The sequence below is a fragment of the Coregonus clupeaformis genome, chromosome 13, assembly GCF_020615455.1.
Source record: "Coregonus clupeaformis isolate EN_2021a chromosome 13, ASM2061545v1, whole genome shotgun sequence".
In the NCBI taxonomy this organism is placed as follows: Eukaryota; Metazoa; Chordata; class Actinopteri; order Salmoniformes; family Salmonidae; genus Coregonus; species Coregonus clupeaformis.
In genome coordinates, this window is record NC_059204.1 from 34,149,019 (window position 1) to 34,165,669 (window position 16,651).

At 42.6% G+C, this 16,651-nt stretch overlaps 1 protein-coding gene across 5 annotated transcripts; it reads left to right on the forward strand.

Moving 5' to 3' along the window:
* The first annotated feature begins 562 nt into the window (after positions 1 to 562).
* Positions 563 to 12,467, forward strand: LOC121579288 (serine/arginine-rich splicing factor 7-like). Of its 5 annotated transcripts, none has more exons than XM_045224335.1 (9): positions 563 to 793; positions 871 to 986; positions 4,114 to 4,342; positions 4,548 to 4,730; positions 4,921 to 4,989; positions 5,212 to 5,250; positions 7,057 to 7,179; positions 11,607 to 11,717; positions 12,032 to 12,467. In XM_045224335.1, exons 3-9 carry the CDS (start codon positions 4,122 to 4,124, stop codon positions 12,081 to 12,083), a joined length of 798 nt encoding a protein of 265 aa, XP_045080270.1. In that variant the 5' UTR covers positions 563 to 793; positions 871 to 986; positions 4,114 to 4,121; the 3' UTR covers positions 12,084 to 12,467. The 5 variants fall into 5 exon arrangements, with proteins under 5 accessions (XP_045080270.1, XP_045080269.1, XP_045080271.1 ...); XM_045224334.1 differs by having other exon boundaries at positions 899 to 986; XM_045224336.1 differs by having other exon boundaries at positions 899 to 986; positions 7,060 to 7,179.
* The last annotated feature ends 4,184 nt before the right edge of the window (positions 12,468 to 16,651 follow it).

A 16,651-nucleotide genomic window follows, 5' to 3' on the forward strand; every position in this document is an offset into this window, starting at 1 on the left:
ACCACTGTCTGAAACTGTAACTTAAAGTGTGTACAGCCTCAGTGTTCACAGTAACGTTAAACGCACGTGGAAGTTGCACCGAATGTTCACAAAGTTCAAGTTTGCACTCGGCAGACCCGAAATTTGCTAAGTGGCCAAGTGCTGTAACATGGAAATATGGCTGTGGGAACCCTAACCCTATAAAGGTTCGTGTCAATTTAACCTTTAGTTAAAAAAACAAAAATGTCACCGATATGCAAGATAAGGTTCTTATGCTTCCAAAACTACCGCAAGCGATTGGTGTTCATGTTCAGACCAAGTGTCTTGGATCTTAACAAAACACCCCCACACCTACAGAAGACGCATTCGTCCAATGACTTATGTGTAATGTAATAGAACTGAGAGTCATGATCAAAGGCTGGAGCCAGACAATATTGTGTGAACCTGTTTATTTGAATAGTCCATTCAATGTCGATGTATGATTGGCGTGTGCACGCGCCCGTGGTATTTACCGTGACTAGTGGTCGTCACTGGTTCCAAATATCAAATGTTTGTTTTCATGAATTTTTATGTCAATGTTGAGTTTGTGTCTGTGCGCTCTAGTGAAAACCGTATATCGTATTTGTAGGAACCAATTGGATGTTACTATTCAGGTAATCCCTCCTCCCTGAAACCGAAAGAAGAAGCGCTCTCCGGTTGGCCGGGAAGGCTGGCGGTATTTCCTACCCTGGGTTATCTGTAAAACGTGCTGCTACTCTGTGTGAAGAGCTAACGTTAGCTAGGTCAATACGGGAAAGGGTGGACCGTGGAAAAGGTGAGTGCCCGGCATGGATTGTAACTATGCTAAGGAAATGAAGACAACATAAATTAAATGTATAAACTCGTAAAAAGAATCACGCTTTCTTACTCGTGTTTGCAGCTGACGTCTGACTGAGGCCAACCGGGAAACGGTGTTCATTCACTCGCTGAATTGAGGCGGCTAGCGTTAGCATAACTATCTGCATCAAGTGAGTATGGCAGCCGTTGTATATTGTGGTCCAAGTTGCGTTTTCGGTGAATTGTGTGAGATCAAATTTAGGCAAGAATCAAACATACTTGGGGTAAGTTTAACGCAGTCTGTGTTGACATCGTGATATTTCTCCTACTTGTATAGCCTTATTTGGTGAACAAAGCCGTATGAAACCAATGTGCGGCCTAGCCTTTCTAGCAAGCGCAATACGCGCACTTTTTTTTTGTACTTCTCACACTGTTGCTAACTAGTTAGCTAGTTGGTCTCGGCTTAATTACACATTTACCGGTAACAACAATATATTTAACTACTGCTACTTGTAATACATTAGTTACAGTTGTTAGCTAACGGTAGTTTACAAAAATTACATGACTGGCTAGTTAGTTACTCAAAATCCGACCACAGGGCCTGAAAACTAGGCCAACATTTTTCACCGCTAGAGTTGCGACATTTATCCAAGTGTCTCGATAATGACAATCCAAATACAACTGGTAATATTGTTTTACCTTGTTCTCAGCATTTATCCCTTTGTTATTGGTTCATCACATAAATTATTTCATCTGAACTATAGAAGTGAATGGTTAAGACGTATATTTTTTCCAGAAAACATTGTGAAATGGTGTTAAGTCACATAGCTTTAAAATCGATTTGAAAAATGAAGTATAAAAATCGAAAAGCCCCAACAGTTTGCTTTTTGGCTTTTATTAAATAAAACATTTTAAATTAATGTGTGGCTTCAGGCAGCTTGATCAAATCAAGTCACATGCGCCGAATACAACAGGTGTAGACCGTACAGTGAAATGCTTACTTAAAGCCCATAACCAACAATGCAGTTTTAAGAAAAATAAGTGTTAAGAACGTATATACTAAAATATTTATTTATATATGAACAAAAATAGAAAAATTGCAAATAATTAAAGAGCAACAATAAAATAACAGTAACGAGGCTATATACAGTGGGTACCAGTACAGAGTCAATGTGCAGGGGCACAGGTTAGTCGAGGTAATTGAGGTAATATGTACATGTAGCTTGACGTCCCAGTCATCCATCCCTCTGGAGCTAGATGGAAAGATTTCATGAGTCCACTACATCAAGTTTTATATTACTATTAATCAGTCACTACTACTATAATTTGATAGCCAGTAATGAAGTTAATCTTTTCCTCTCTCTCTCCTGGCTTCAACTTTCTAGCCAATGTTGGCTAGCTAGGGTGCTACATACAGGGCTCGAGGCGAACTTTTTTAATCACTGTCCCAAAGTGCAATTTAAATCGTCCCAAAATAATAATACGAGTTGCCTACTACTGAAATTGATAAATGGGGCTGTCAACTGAGTCAGAAATTGACATTTAAAAGATTGCCGCTAAAAAGGCCAACATTGGAATAGTATTTCAATCTTTTTTGCATAAATGTACATAATTAATTAGCCTACATGTAAAAGTGTAGCCTAGGTTTTATGCGCCAGAAAATTTAACCAAACTTTAGACTTTTAATTACATACATATACGCTAAACGGCAGTCATGTTTTACAATTATAATGTAGGATCATTAACGTCTAAAGTATTGATTCTGTTGACATACTCGAGGCACAGGTTCTTCAGATCAAATGGTCACAAGCGGAGAGAAAGTCCGGTGCCTGTTGCGCACCGGCACACATCACCGACTTTGCAATCTGAGTGAAGGCAGTCGGCATTCACAATCCTAGTCATATTAGCAACCCTTGTTGCATCTGTAGATCTCCCCTCTTTCTAAAGTTCTAGCAGATATTTTCATCTCAATCACATTGAAACTGCTCGCGTTTGCGGTGCCTTTTTTAGAACGGTGTGTTCCCACTAATTGCATTTAGGAACATTTGTGCATAGCCTACACCTGTGTGCACATTGCTGCGCTTGTAATGTGAAAAAATAATAGTTGATATCAACATTTTAAGCTAAATGTTCTGATCTGTTGTATCAGCCTCATTGCTTTTAAATATTATTATTTTTTATGGACAGTAGGCCTAGTTGTATGAATTTAGGCTCTATCGTCCTTGAGTCTGTTTGAACTGTCCCCGACTATATAGTATACCCAGAGAGAGAGCACATAATTCGATCCTCTCTCTGGAACTGTTGAATGATATTTCTGTTTATCTCCCTTGCTGTGTTGGCTCTAGTAATGATTGGTAGGACTGGGGGCGGTCAGGATATAACTCGTGCTGCTCTTCTCACGCACTTGACTGCTGCAGCGCTCTCTCAACACCAATGACTGTGCTCAACACTCACAGCCCTCCCCACCACTCACTCACTCAGCAACAGCCTGCCTCACTTCTGATAGTCAACAGCAGCAGGTCACAGTGAAAATAATAGATCAAATAAATAATAATAATTAGACATGCCATGATGGTCGCAGTGCAATTTAGAAATAGCTCAAACTTGTGACCAATACATTTTCACCTGCAGCATAGTTTTCAAAGTAGCCCAATGTGGCGTGAAAACCGCGGACATAGCAACCCTGGTTGCGTTTGTTTCAATCCTGCCCACAGCTGGCACCACACAGATAGTCATCAATTTGGAGTGCAGTTGCACGCGACCCCGATCGTAATTCCTGTGGTAAATTTGGGTTGACTTTGCATATCCTTTTGGGGCTAGTTAGGGGCCATTGGTAAATTAGTGTACATGGGACTATATAACATTCCAATAGCTCAAAATTTCAATGACTTAACCTAAAACATAGATTGTAGAAATGTGTATACAAATATTAAAAGCATTTAACGAGAACTAAAAGGTGTGCACACCCAAAACCAACACACAGCATTTCTTAATTAACCAAATCTAAAGCAACGGACATCAGGCTGCCTGCAGCCACATGTGAATTTACATGTTTTATTTAATAAAAGAAGCCTAAAGTGCAGTCGCCCTTTTAATGTTAGCTAATGTTGTGGCTAGCTAACTCACCTTGATTCCGCCTCTTATTTGTAGCTTGTGCTGAAACTATTTGATTGTTGACAGGGTGTTCCCATAAGATAATGAGCTTTTGGATAAATTGGTGGTTATTTCCTACCCACTGCAAAAGGCCATGCTAGTTCTGAAGGTCTGTATGGTGTTTCACAAGGTCTCAATGTTTGCCACTCCTTTATCTGGTTTCAGATTTTAAGATGTCCTACTCGTCGTCACGAAGCTCCTCGCGTAACACTGACTGCAAGGTGTATGTGGGTGACCTAGGCAACGGTGCTGCCAAGGGGGAGTTGGAGCGGGCATTCAGCTACTATGGACCTCTGCGCAGCGTCTGGGTGGCCAGGAACCCACCTGGCTTTGCCTTTGTTGAGTACGAAGATCCCAGAGATGCTGAGGATGCGACGAAGGGCATGGACGGCAAGTGAGTACACGTGCGGTTGCATTGCTTACTGCAGCAGCACGGTATTCTGAGTGGATTCATAGGGCTCAATCTTTGACACTTGGACTTCAATGTAAAATATTTTTCAGATTTTTCCTCAATTGCATGCGTTACACCTTTACAAGAACTGACAGAAGACTATATATCCCAATATGCCATCTATTCTTAAACCATTGTCATGTTTCAGAGTGCTCTGTGGTGCCCGCATAAGAGTGGAGCTGTCAACAGGCATGTCTCGCAAGTCACGCCACGACCGCCCCAGCCGCCGGCACTTCGACCCCAACGACCGCTGCTACCAATGTGGCGAGAACGGCCATTATGCATATGATTGCTATCGCTTTAGCAAGAGGGGGGGCGGCCGCCGCAGCAGGTACAGTGTTGAGGCTGTCTTCTCCAGAATGTCTCTTTCACTGTTATTGGAATGTCACTTTCGTTGAATGATATTCAACGACATGGTGGCTCCTAGAGAATGTAATTTTTGTGGAGGCATCATACATATTTGTTGTCTTTAAATGCTATACCTTTATACTGCACACATTTGATAAATGATCCACTCCCAGGTCCCGCTCACGGTCAAGGTCCAGGGGAAGGCGTTACCGCTCACGCAGCCGAAGCAACGGCCGCGACCGGTGAGTGGTTCTGTGTCACAAAAGGACCCCTGCAAGTTGACTCGAAGGGTCAAACTATCTTTTGAAGAACTTGGAGTGTCTTTATTTTTATTTGATCATTTTATTGTTCTAGCCGAATTTGAACCTGTCTGAAATTCGAAGAGACCGACCTGACTGATTCAGATCAGTGTTCTCTTAATTGCTATTAATAGCTTTATGAGTTCCCTTATCTCCCTCCAACAGGCGTTATAGATCCCCATCATACTCAAAGCGCAGAAGCAGGTAAGACTTAATCTACTGCAGAAATCGGTGAACATATTTTTATCTCTTTATTGTATTTTTTCTGACTTAGTTTGTAGCTACTGTCCCAACTACAGTGCCTTCAGGAAGTGTTCACACCCCTTGAATTTTTCCACATTGTTGTTACAAGGTGGGATTAAAATGGATTTAATTGTCTTTTTTTTGTGAACGATCTACACAAAATACTCTTGTCAAAGTGGAAGATGAATTCTGCCACTGTACCCATGAGTTTAACAGCCAAATTGCCAGGGTTAGAGGTTCCAAGCCTGTTTTATTAATTATATTTCTGTGTGGGGTGTTGCCTGGGCAACCGAAGACTCGTTCGCTTTTTTTAACAAGGAGCAACGTTTTATCACGTTGTAAAAAAAAATAAATACTAATCTTCATGACATAAGTGTTCAACCCCTTGAGTCAAATGTTAGAATCACCTTTGGCAGTGATTACAGCTGTAAGTCTTTCTGGGTAAGTCTCTAAGAGCTTATTTTAAAAATGGTTCAAACTGTCAAGTGGGTTGTTCATCATTGCTAGACAGCCATTTTCAAGTCTTGCCTTAGATTTCCAAGCTGATTTAAGTCAAAACTGTAACTAGGCCACTCAGGAACATTGCATTTCATCTTGGTAAGCAACTGTTTTAGGTTATTGTCCTGCTGAAAGGTGAATTTGTCTCCCAGTGTCTGTTGGAAAGCAGACTGAACCAGGTTTTCCTCTAGGATTTTGCCTGTGCTTAGCTCTATTCCATTAATTTTTATCCCCCCAAAAAACTCCCTAGTCCTTGCCGATGAAAGGCATACCCATAATGTGATGCAGCCACCACCATGCTTGAAAACATGAAGTGGTACTCTGTGATGTTGGATTTGTCCCAAACATAACGCTTTGTATTCAGGACATAAAGTTAATTTCTCTGCCACATCTTTTGCAGTTTTACTTTAGTGCCTTATTGCTAACAGGATGCATGTTTTGGAATATTTTTATTCTATGTAGGCTTCCTTTTCACGGTCAATTCGGTTAGTATTGTGGCGTAACTACAATGTTGATCCATCCTCAGTTTTCGCCTATCACAGCCATTAAACTGTCGACTGTTTTAGTCACTATTGGCCTCATGGTGAAATCCCTGAGCGTTTTCCTTCCTCTCCGGCAATTGGGTTAGGAAGGTCGCCTGTATCTTTGTACTGGCTGGGTGTATTGATACACCATCCAAAGTGTAATGACTTCTCCATGCTCAAAGGAATGTTCAATGGCAGCTTTTTTTTCCTCCCCCATCTACCAATAGGTGCCCTTCTTTGCGAGGCATTGGAAAAACATCCTGGTCTTTGTGGTTGAATCTGTGTTTGAAATTCACTGCTCGACTGAGGGACCTTACAGATAATTTTATGTGTGGGGTACAGAGATGAGGTAGTCATTCAAAAATCATGGTAAACATTAGAATTGCACACAGAGTCCATGCAATATATTATGTGACTTGTTAACCACATTTCCCTCCAGAACTTTAGGCTTGCCACAACAAAGGGGTGGAATACTTATTGACTCAATACATTTCATATTTTGTATTAATAATAAATACATAATTCCACTTTGACATGGGGTATTGTGTGTGTAGGCCAGAGATACAATCACAATTTAATCCATATTAAATTCAGGCTGTAACACCACAACATTTGGATAAAGTCAACGGGTGTGAATACTTTCTGAAGGCACTGTTTAGTCATCCCAACCCTTAGTTTGCTTATAGTGGCTAGAGCAGCTTTGAATAGATGACATGGTGACGCCGAGGGTATTGTCTTTGCACAGTAGATCTGGATCCCCAGCACGATCCAAGTCCAGAAGTCCAGTGCGCAGGTCATCCAGAAGTCCTGTGCGCAGATCCAGGACCCCAGTTCGTCGGTCCAGGACTCCAGTGCGCAGAGCAGCCAGGTACGGCTCCTATACACGATAAAGTCAGTAATGAAGTGGTCTTTCAACATGGTAGCCCATCATCCAACTCTTACTGAGATAGATGATGCAACTGAAAGTAATGACTGATAAACAATGGATGATTGTAAGTGCTACTTTCAATTTATTGACCGGACACTGTGGCCCTAGAAATTAAACATGGTGTAGTGTCGCCACTGCACCGCTCTAAGGTGGTTTTCATCAATCTTAAAATCAACCTATATTGCACCCGAGACTGTACTGTCATGGCAGAGGCACCTTCCTCGTAAAATCTATTCCTTGGGAGAATAATACAGGATTTTGGCACAGGTTAAAGTAGACATAATCTGACTAGAAGACCTGAGATGTTATTTGCTATATGTTGAATGTATACCAATAACCAATGTATGCCAATACCTGTTGGATAAACTCAAGACAGCCCTGATGGAAATTGTAAAATTGTTAAATGTCGACAAAACAAAATATGCTAGACGAGGGTGGATAATATTTTGTTGGTGATTAGATTATGCGACGAATTGAGGCGTGTGCAATTGTTTCAGATTCAGATTGTCTAATAGTCACATTTGCAGGGTATAGTGAAAATCTTAGGCTTCGAGCTCCAACATGCAGGGCTAGTGAAAATAATGAATGGTTATAAAGAAACTATATAAATGGACATAACACTATATACATAATAACTGTGGCAGTGATAAATGAATACATGTCCATTGGGGTGGAGGCAGAGTAAATACTGTTGCGGGGGTAAGGTGGAATGGGGGGACCAGGAGAGAAATGTCCATGGGAGGGAGGAGCAGGTAGCTGACTAGTGGTGGCTATTCAGCAGCCTGATGGTCTGAGGGTAGAAACTATTGGCCAGTCTTTCAGTTTTTGCCATGATGCTCCTGTACAGCCTGCATGAGTAATTGAAGCGGGGAGAACAGGACGTGGCTGGGGTCCCTGATGATCTTCTTGGCCTTCCTGCAACACCTGGTGTTGTAGGTGTCCTGAAGGGCACCCAATGGAGCGTTCGGCTGCACATATCACCCTCTGAAGAGCCTTGCGGTCCGCGACGGTGGAGTTGCCGTACCAGGCTGTGATGCAGCCCGACAGTATGCTCTCGATGGTGTTCCTGTAGAAAACTGAGGGCCCTCAAGGACAGGCTGAATTTCTTCAGCATCCTGAAGTTGAAGAGTTGCTGTTGTGCCGTCTTTTTTTTTTTTTTTACATTTTAAAATTTTTAGTCATTTAGCAGACGCTCTTATCCAGAGCGACTTACAGTTAGTGAGTGCATACATTTTTCATCTTCACTGCAGTGTCCATGTGGTTAGACCATTTCAGCTTCTCTGAGATGTGTACGCCAAGGAATTTGAAGTTATTGACCGTCGATGAAGATTGGGGCATGTCCAGCCTGATTCCTGTTGAAGTCCACAATCTGATCCTTTGTTTTGCTAACAGTGGGGGAGAGATTGTTTACCTGGCACCACGCCATCAGAGTGCCTACCTCCTCCCTGTAGGCTGTCTCGTTTTTGTTGATCAGGCCTACTACTGTCGTGTTGTCAGTGAAGTTGATGACGGAGTTGGAACTGTGAGGCAACGCAGTCGTGGGTATACAGAGAATACAGGAGGGGACAGAGGACACACCCTTGTGGGGCCCCCGTGTTGTGGATCAGTGTTGGAGGTCATGTTGTCTACCTTAACCACTTGGGGGCGGCCCGTCAGGAAGTCCAGGATCCAGTTGCATAGGGAGGAGTTCAGACCCAGGGTTCTGAGCTTTGTAATGAGCTTATAAGGCACTAAGTCGATGAACAGCATTCTAACATATGCATTCCCTTTGTCCAGCTGGGTAAGGGCCGTGTGCTGGGCAATGGCCATTGCGTCGTCCGTGGATCTGTCAGGGCGGTAGGCGACTTGGAAAGGCTCAAGTGTCTGGGAGGGAGGAAGTGATGTGGTCTTTGACTAGCCTCTCAAAGCACTGATGACGGACGTGAGTGCTACTGGTCGGTAGTCATTCAGTTGGTTTACTTTCCTTTTCTTGGGCACAGGGATGATAGTGGACATCTTTAAGCAGGTGGGTATAGAGGCCTACGCTAGGGAGAGATTGAAAATGTCAGAGAACACAACAGCCAGCTGGTCTACACATGCTCTGAGGGCACGGCTAGAGATGCCATCTGGGCCAGCAGCCTTGCAACATGTTTGAATGACTTACATATGTCCCCAGTAGAGACTGAGTGTGTAGCCCACATTGTCACCGGGGGCTCTCCTCGGCAGCTCAGGGATATTGTGCTCGAATCTTGAGAAAAATATGTTTAGCGTGTCTGGTAGGGTGGCATTGGTGACCGTGATGTAGCTGGCTTTCTTTTTGTAATCCGTGATTGTTAGGAGCCCCTGCCACATACGCCTTGTCCAACCCGCTGAATTGCTCCTCCACTTTCTCTATACTTGTTTCGCCATCTTGATTGATCTGCGTAAGTCAAAGTATTGTCCCCGGTCACCTTGCCCAGTTTATAAGCAGCATCTCTCTTTCAGTTTCCCTGCAAGGCTGCTATCAATCCACAGTTTTTGATTTGGGTACATTGTGAAAGATCCTATCGGTATAACATAATCTATGCATTTTTTTATGAATCCGGTGACTGAGTCGGCGTATTAATTGATATTATCTCCAGAGGCAACCCGGAACATATTCCAGTCCACGTGATCAAAAGTCTTGGATCGTGAATTCTGATTGGTCAGAACAACGCTGTACCGACCTGATCACCGGAACTTGAGTCTTTGTTTGTAGGCGGGGAGACGCATGATGGAGTCATGGTTGGATTTTCCGAAAGGAGGACGGGAGAGGGCCTTATACCCGTGTTGAAAAGGTGTGTAGCAATGGTCATGAGTCGAATTTCCGCGAGTTAGACAGTCTGTGTTGGTAATAATTTGGGAGCACGGTTCTCAAATAACTTAAGTTAAAGTCCCCCGCCACAATGAAAGCTGGCTCCGGGAATGCAGTCTCCAGTTTGTTCAGGGTCCAATGAAGACCTTTTGAGAGCCTTTTTAGTGTCTGCTTGGGGCGGGATGTACACAGCCATGGCGGTTAATCCCGCTGAACTCTCTCGGAAGGTAAAAATGACTACATTTTATGACCAAGTATTCCATGTAAGTTTCCCCTGTCGCACCATGTGTTTGTCATAAAGCAGAGCCCACCACCCTTGCTCTTGCCAGAGAGTCCGCTTCCTATCAGCTCGAAAAACTGTAAAACCCGCTGATTGTATATAATCCGTCTGGATGTCGGAGGAAAGCAAAGTCTCAGAAAAAAAGTGTGTTGCAGGATCTGATGTCCCTTTGGAAGGAGTTCTTAAAGTTTGGTCATTAATGATTGAACATTGGCGAGTAGTATAATTGGTAATAGAGGATGGGTCGCCCGTCGTCTTAATCTCACTAAGACCCCGCCACGTCTGCCTCTCCTTTGGCATCTTCACTTCCTACTCTCGGGTAGGACTCCCAAGCTCCTCGCCGAAGAAGCTAATCCATTGTTCTGTTGAGTCAGGGATTTCTGGGAGGTCGGGTGGACGGTGAGTATCCAGTGATTCGTATTCCAATAGTTCTACCCGTGTGTGGGTTTGTAGTAATGCACGAAACAAACTGATTAAGAAAATTAGAGAAAAACACAAAATAGAAACCTGCAATGTTTTATCGGAGCTCGAGGCGCCCTCTGTTCGCGCCATCTTAGCCATGGTCTTTGCCATTGTTGATAGAATAACACTGTTGCGGTAAATTTGCAGTGTGGTCCTCTCACTTCGACTTAAAAGCATGCACAGTATATTAGGCTACAGATTCAATAAATTGTGATTAACTTCACAGGGTGGTGAAAGTGCACTGTGATGAGCTTGATGCTCCTTTCCAATAGATGGATGTTTATCTGTGTTTGGCTGCCAATTGACAAATACAAATGATCTTATCCATTCTTAGCCTACCCTCTACACATATCTGCTAGTTGTTGGCTAGAGCGCATGCCAAGACCAGTGTGCACATTTGCTGTGTATCAAATACTTTTTGTGGCAGAACATTGAACAAAGTATGAAAATATATATGTATGCACTCACTAACTGAAAGTCGCTCTGGATAAAATGACTAAAATGTAAAGTAAAAAAGGGGATGGAAACTCATTGCCTTTGTTTTTTATTCAGTAAATGAAAGTTATATTAAAGTGCTTTTTTTGTTCACTACGTCATTACGCACAGCCTTTTATTCACAAGAAGCCAGTTTGATGTAAACAACGCTATCGGTAAAATGCTAATATTATAATATTTGCTTTAAAAATTTATGGAAACCTAGCTAGTGCTTGAAATGGAATAAAAACTGTTGCCAGTACAAAAAATAACCAGTATTGCATTGAGGATTTAGAGGCCCCTCCTTGCCTACTGACAACCATACTGTTTCCTCTTCAGTCGCTCCCGATCTCGCTCCCGTTCCCGGTCGGTGTCCCGCCCCAGGGCGCGCAGCGTCTCCAGATCTCGCTCCCGGTCCAAGTCCCGCTCCGCCACCGCCAAGAGGGACAGGTATTAAACTTCAGTCTACACTGCTTTTCCATCTTCTGCACCACAGATGTGGTCCTCTTTTTCCAGTTCGTATCCCAGATTACTTGCTATTGTGTAGTAATGGGGATTTCCAGATGCTTGTGCAATTTTCGGTTTCTACCTTTTTTGTCCCCAGTATCGAAACATGATGATCATTTCAATTAGGAGTAGTGGTTTGAGAGCTCTCCACACTGCCTGGTGCACTGTGCTGAAGGAATAGCTATGCTAATGTTCTTCCTTTGTTTCAAAGGTCATGCTCCGCTGAAAATGCTAACTGTCTTCCTGCCTTATTTCAGCCGATCCAGGTCTCCGAGCCAGAGGAAAAGCCCTACACCTGATGCCGACTGACCATGGGGGTGAGACCGCTCCCAGCCCTCTTCTGTTCCGCTGTCCCTATTTGCCTCGGGGCTTGAAGCCATTTTACACCTTTGTCAATGTATTTGATATCTTTCTCCTCCTGTCATTTTTTAAAAATGTATCCCTTGGTTTTCATCCTCTGGCTTTGGCATTATTATTTAATCTGTATGTACAACGGATTCCCAAACTGTCCTTTTCCCATCATGTACATTTCAATGGCTCCTTTTACAGCATTGAGGATAATTTTTTTTTGCATTCTGTGCGTTTTAATCCAGTTTGTCAGTGGCCATTTTTTTGTTTTTTTCTGAATGATTTGGGGTTTTATTTCAATGTAAATGGCGGTATCTTTTTAATAAAATGTAATCTTTACACTAACTTTAGTGATCTAATTTGTGTCTCAAGTGGTTTTAACTGCTCACCAGTGACGCAGATGTATTTTAAAACTAGGATGTAACTTTTCAATGAAGTTGTCGGATTGGGATCAGAATCATTTATGAATCACATTTAAATGGCTGATGTCAGTGTATTTAGTAGTTTGATTCAATATTCAGACAAACCATGCAGACTGTTTGAAAAGAGCATGTTCAAATTGAAGGTTAATTGTTGAATTGAGATTTACGTTGTTTAGGCTTGATTTCAATGTATAGTATTTTTGTAGCATCTTGTTTTTAAATGTATATTTGTAAATCAAATATTTGTATAATTAGTCTGCAGAGACATGGCACACCTAATTCTGAATGAACTCCCATGATCTCAAGACAGACTGGACTTGATGTTATATCAAGGATACAAAATGTACTCTGACCAAATTACTGCATATCATTTTGTTACTTAGCTGATGTATAGAGGTTTTAACCTCTGCAGGATCGGTTTCCCAGTATATGGGACGGTTGAGCTAATGTGATTAGCATGACTGTTGTAAGTAACAGCAAACTTTCCAGGATATAGACATGTCTTATATGGGCAGAAAGCTTAAATTATTCTTAATCTACCTGCACTGTCCAATTTACAGTAGCTATTAGTGACAAAATACCATGCTGGTGTTTGAGGAGAGTGCAGAACAACAACTTATCACGGCAACTGGTTTGATGCATTCATATCTGAAGGTAAATTAATGTACTTGCATTCAGTAATCTTGCTCTGATTTGTCATACTAAGGGTTCCCAGAGATAAAATGTAGCATAGTTTTGTTTGATGAATCCATTTTTATACTCAAATGTAGGAACTGGGTTCTACAGTTTGCACCACTGCTGTCTCTGGCTCCACACCCATCCCGCCCGGCCATCTAGATGTGTGAAAGGTAGTGTATAAGCTAATGATCCATCATGTATGACATTCCTGGGAGTGTGGAAACTTACATTTTGTATTACCATATTATTTTTGTATGTTCTCTATAGTTACAGTGGGGGGGAAGTATTTAGTCAGCCACCAATTGTGCAGGTTCTCCCACTTAAAAAGATGAGAGGCCTGTAATTTTCATCATAGGTACACGTCAACTATGACAGAATTTTTTTTCTCCAGAAAATCACATTGTAGGATTTTTAATGAATTTATTTGCAAATTATGGTGGAAGATAAGTATTTGGTCACCTACAAACAAGCAAGATTTCTGGCTCTCACAGACCTGTAACTTCTTTAAGAGGCTCCTCTGTCCTCCACTCGTTACCTGTATTAATGGCACCTGTTTGAACTTATCAGTATAAAAGACACCTGTCCACAACCTCAAACAGTCACACTCCAAACTCCACTATGGCCAAGACCAAAGAGCTGTCAAAGGACACCAGAAACAAAATTGTAGACCTGCACCAGGCTGGGAAGACTGAATCTGCAATAGGTAAGCAGCTTGGTTTGAAGAAATCAACTGTGGGAGCAATTATTAGGAAATGGAAGACATACAAGACCACTGATAATCTCCCTCGATCTGGGGCTCCACGCAAGATCTCACCCAGTGGGGTCAAAATGATCACAAGAACGGTGAGCAAAAATCTACACACTAACACACTACGCCACCAGGGACTCAAATCCTGCAGTGCCAGACGTGTCCCCCTGCTTAAGCCAGTACATGTCCAGGCCCGTCTGAAGTTTGCTAGAGTGCATTTGGATGATCCAGAAGAGGATTGGGAGAATGTCATATGGCCAGATGAAACCAAAATAGAACTTTTTGGTAAAAACTCAACTCGTCGTGTTTGGAGGACAAAGAATGCTGAGTTGCATCCAAAGAACACCATACCTACTATGAAGCATGGGGGTGGATCCAAGTCCAACCACCTCTGCCAGTTTGCTCCTTACTGGTGAGGGCAGCCCCATCTGCAGTTTAGCTCGCAAAATTGACTGCTCTATTTGACTCGCATCTGGATCATTTCCGGTAATATTTCTCCACACTTGATGAGCTCTTGACACATAGGCTCTATGATTTTCTTGTTGTCCTAGTGGGTCAATCAGAATTTTGTCAGGATGCACATTTGTTGGAAACTTATCTTTCAGTGCTCTCCACAGCCTATTTCTACTTGCAGCTAACAAATCAGGTCATTCACCGCAGTCCCCATATATCGATTAAGTCCAGCTCTCTGAAAAATGTCTTCCATACCTGGAATCCCAAGGAGATTAGCCAAAAGTCTCTTAATGTCTCCTATGGCAGACTGTGTTCCCACTGTAATTTCTTCCAACTTTGAAATCCAAGGATATGCTCCATCTTGAAGAGTAGGCAGCTTCTCAAGTATACAGTGGGGAGAACAAGTATTTGATACACTGCCGATTTTGCAGGTTTTCCTACTTACAAAGCATGTAGAGGTCTGTACTTTTTATCATAGGTACACTTCAACTGTGAGAGATGGAATCTAAAACAAAAATCCAGAAAATCACATTGTATGATTTTTAAGTAATTAATTTGCATTTTATTGCATGACATAAGTATTTGATCACCTACCAACCAGTAAGAATTCCGGTTCTCACAGACCTGTTTAGTTTGTCTTTAAGAAGCCCTCCTGTTCACCACTCATTACCTGTATTAACTGCACCTGTTTGAACTCATTACCTGTATAAAAGACACCTGTCCACACACTCAATCAAACAGACTCCAACCTCTCCACAATGGCCAAGACCAGAGAGCTGTGTAAGGACATCAGGGATAAAATTGTAGACCGGCACAAGGCTGGGATGGGCTACAGGACAATAGGCAAGCAGCTTGGTGAGAAGGCAACAACTGTTGGCGCAATTATTAGAAAATGGAAGAAGTTCAAGATGACGGTCAATCATCCTCGGTCTGGGGCTCCATGCAAGATCTCACCTCGTGGGGCATCCATCAATGATCATGAGGAAGGTGAGGGATCAGCCCAGAACTACACGGCAGGACCTGGTCAATGACCTGAAGAGAGCTGGGACCACAGTCTCAAAGAAAACCATTAGTAACACACTACGCCGTCATGGATTAAAATCCTGCAGCGCACGCAAGGTCCCCTTGCTCAAGCCAGCGCATGTCCAGGCCCGTCTGAAGTTTGCCAATGACCATCTGGATGATCCAGAGGAGGAATGGGAGAAGGGCATGTGGTCTGATGAGACAAAAATTGAGCTTTTTGGTCTAAACTCCACTCGCCGTGTTTTGAGGAAGAAGAAGGATGAGTACAACCCCAAGAACACCATCCCAACTGTGAAGCATGGAGGTGGAAACATCATTCTTTGGGGATGCTTTTCTGCAAAGGGGACAGGACGACTGCACCGTATTGAGGGGAGGATGGATGGGGCCATGTATCGCGAGATCTTGGCCAACAACCTCCTTCCCTCAGTAAGAGCATTGAAGATGGGTCGTGGCTGGGTCTTCCAGCATGACAACGACCCGAAACACACAGCCAGGGCAACTAAGGAGTGGCTCCGTAAGAAGCATCTCAGGGTCCTGGAGTGGCCTAGCCAGTCTCCAGACCTGAACCCAATAGAAAATCTTTGGAGGGAGCTGAAAGTCCGTATTGCCCAGCGACAGCCCCGAAACCTGAAGGATCTGGAGAAGGTCTGTATGGAGGAGTGGGCCAAAATCCCTGCTGCAGTGTGTGCAAACCTGGTCAAGACCTACAGGAAACGTATGATCTCTGTAATTGCAAACAAATGTTTCTGTACCAAATATTAAGTTCTGCTTTTCTGATGTATCAAATAATTATGTCATGCAATAAAATGCAAATGAATTACTTAAAAATCATACAATGTGATTTTCTGGATTTTTGTTTTAGATTCCGTCTCTCACAGTTGAAGTGTACCTATGATAAAAATTACAGACCTCTACATGCTTTGTAAGTAGGAAAATCTGCAGTGTATCAAATACTTGTTCTCCCCACTGTATCTGACATATCGGTATTCTGCAAAGGCTTATACTCCAGGTTCTGTCCTCGAATTATCACTGGCATCATCTTCTTACTTGTGCTCCCTTTTCTTGTCCGCAATGTATACTTCCTCTCCAATTTTTGGGATCCTTTTTTCAGCAGTTTTTCCTTCTGTATCTTCAGCTTCTTGAGTTGTTCTTCCAATTCTCTTACTTCTTCTAAATTATTCGCCTTATCCAAGCATGATATGCAT

What these genes read in the sequence shown, in the direction of transcription:
- LOC121579288 (XM_045224335.1), top strand. Translation starts at nt 4,122, where the DNA reads ATGTCCTACTCGTCGTCACGAAGCTCCTCGCGTAACACTGACTGCAAG. An exon ending in CGAAGCAACGGCCGCGACCG is followed by an intron (nt 4,990 to 5,211) that starts GTGAGTGGTTCT and finishes TCCCTCCAACAG; the next exon opens with GCGTTATAGATCCCCATCAT. An exon ending in GCCACCGCCAAGAGGGACAG is followed by an intron (nt 11,718 to 12,031) that starts GTATTAAACTTC and finishes GCCTTATTTCAG; the next exon opens with CCGATCCAGGTCTCCGAGCC.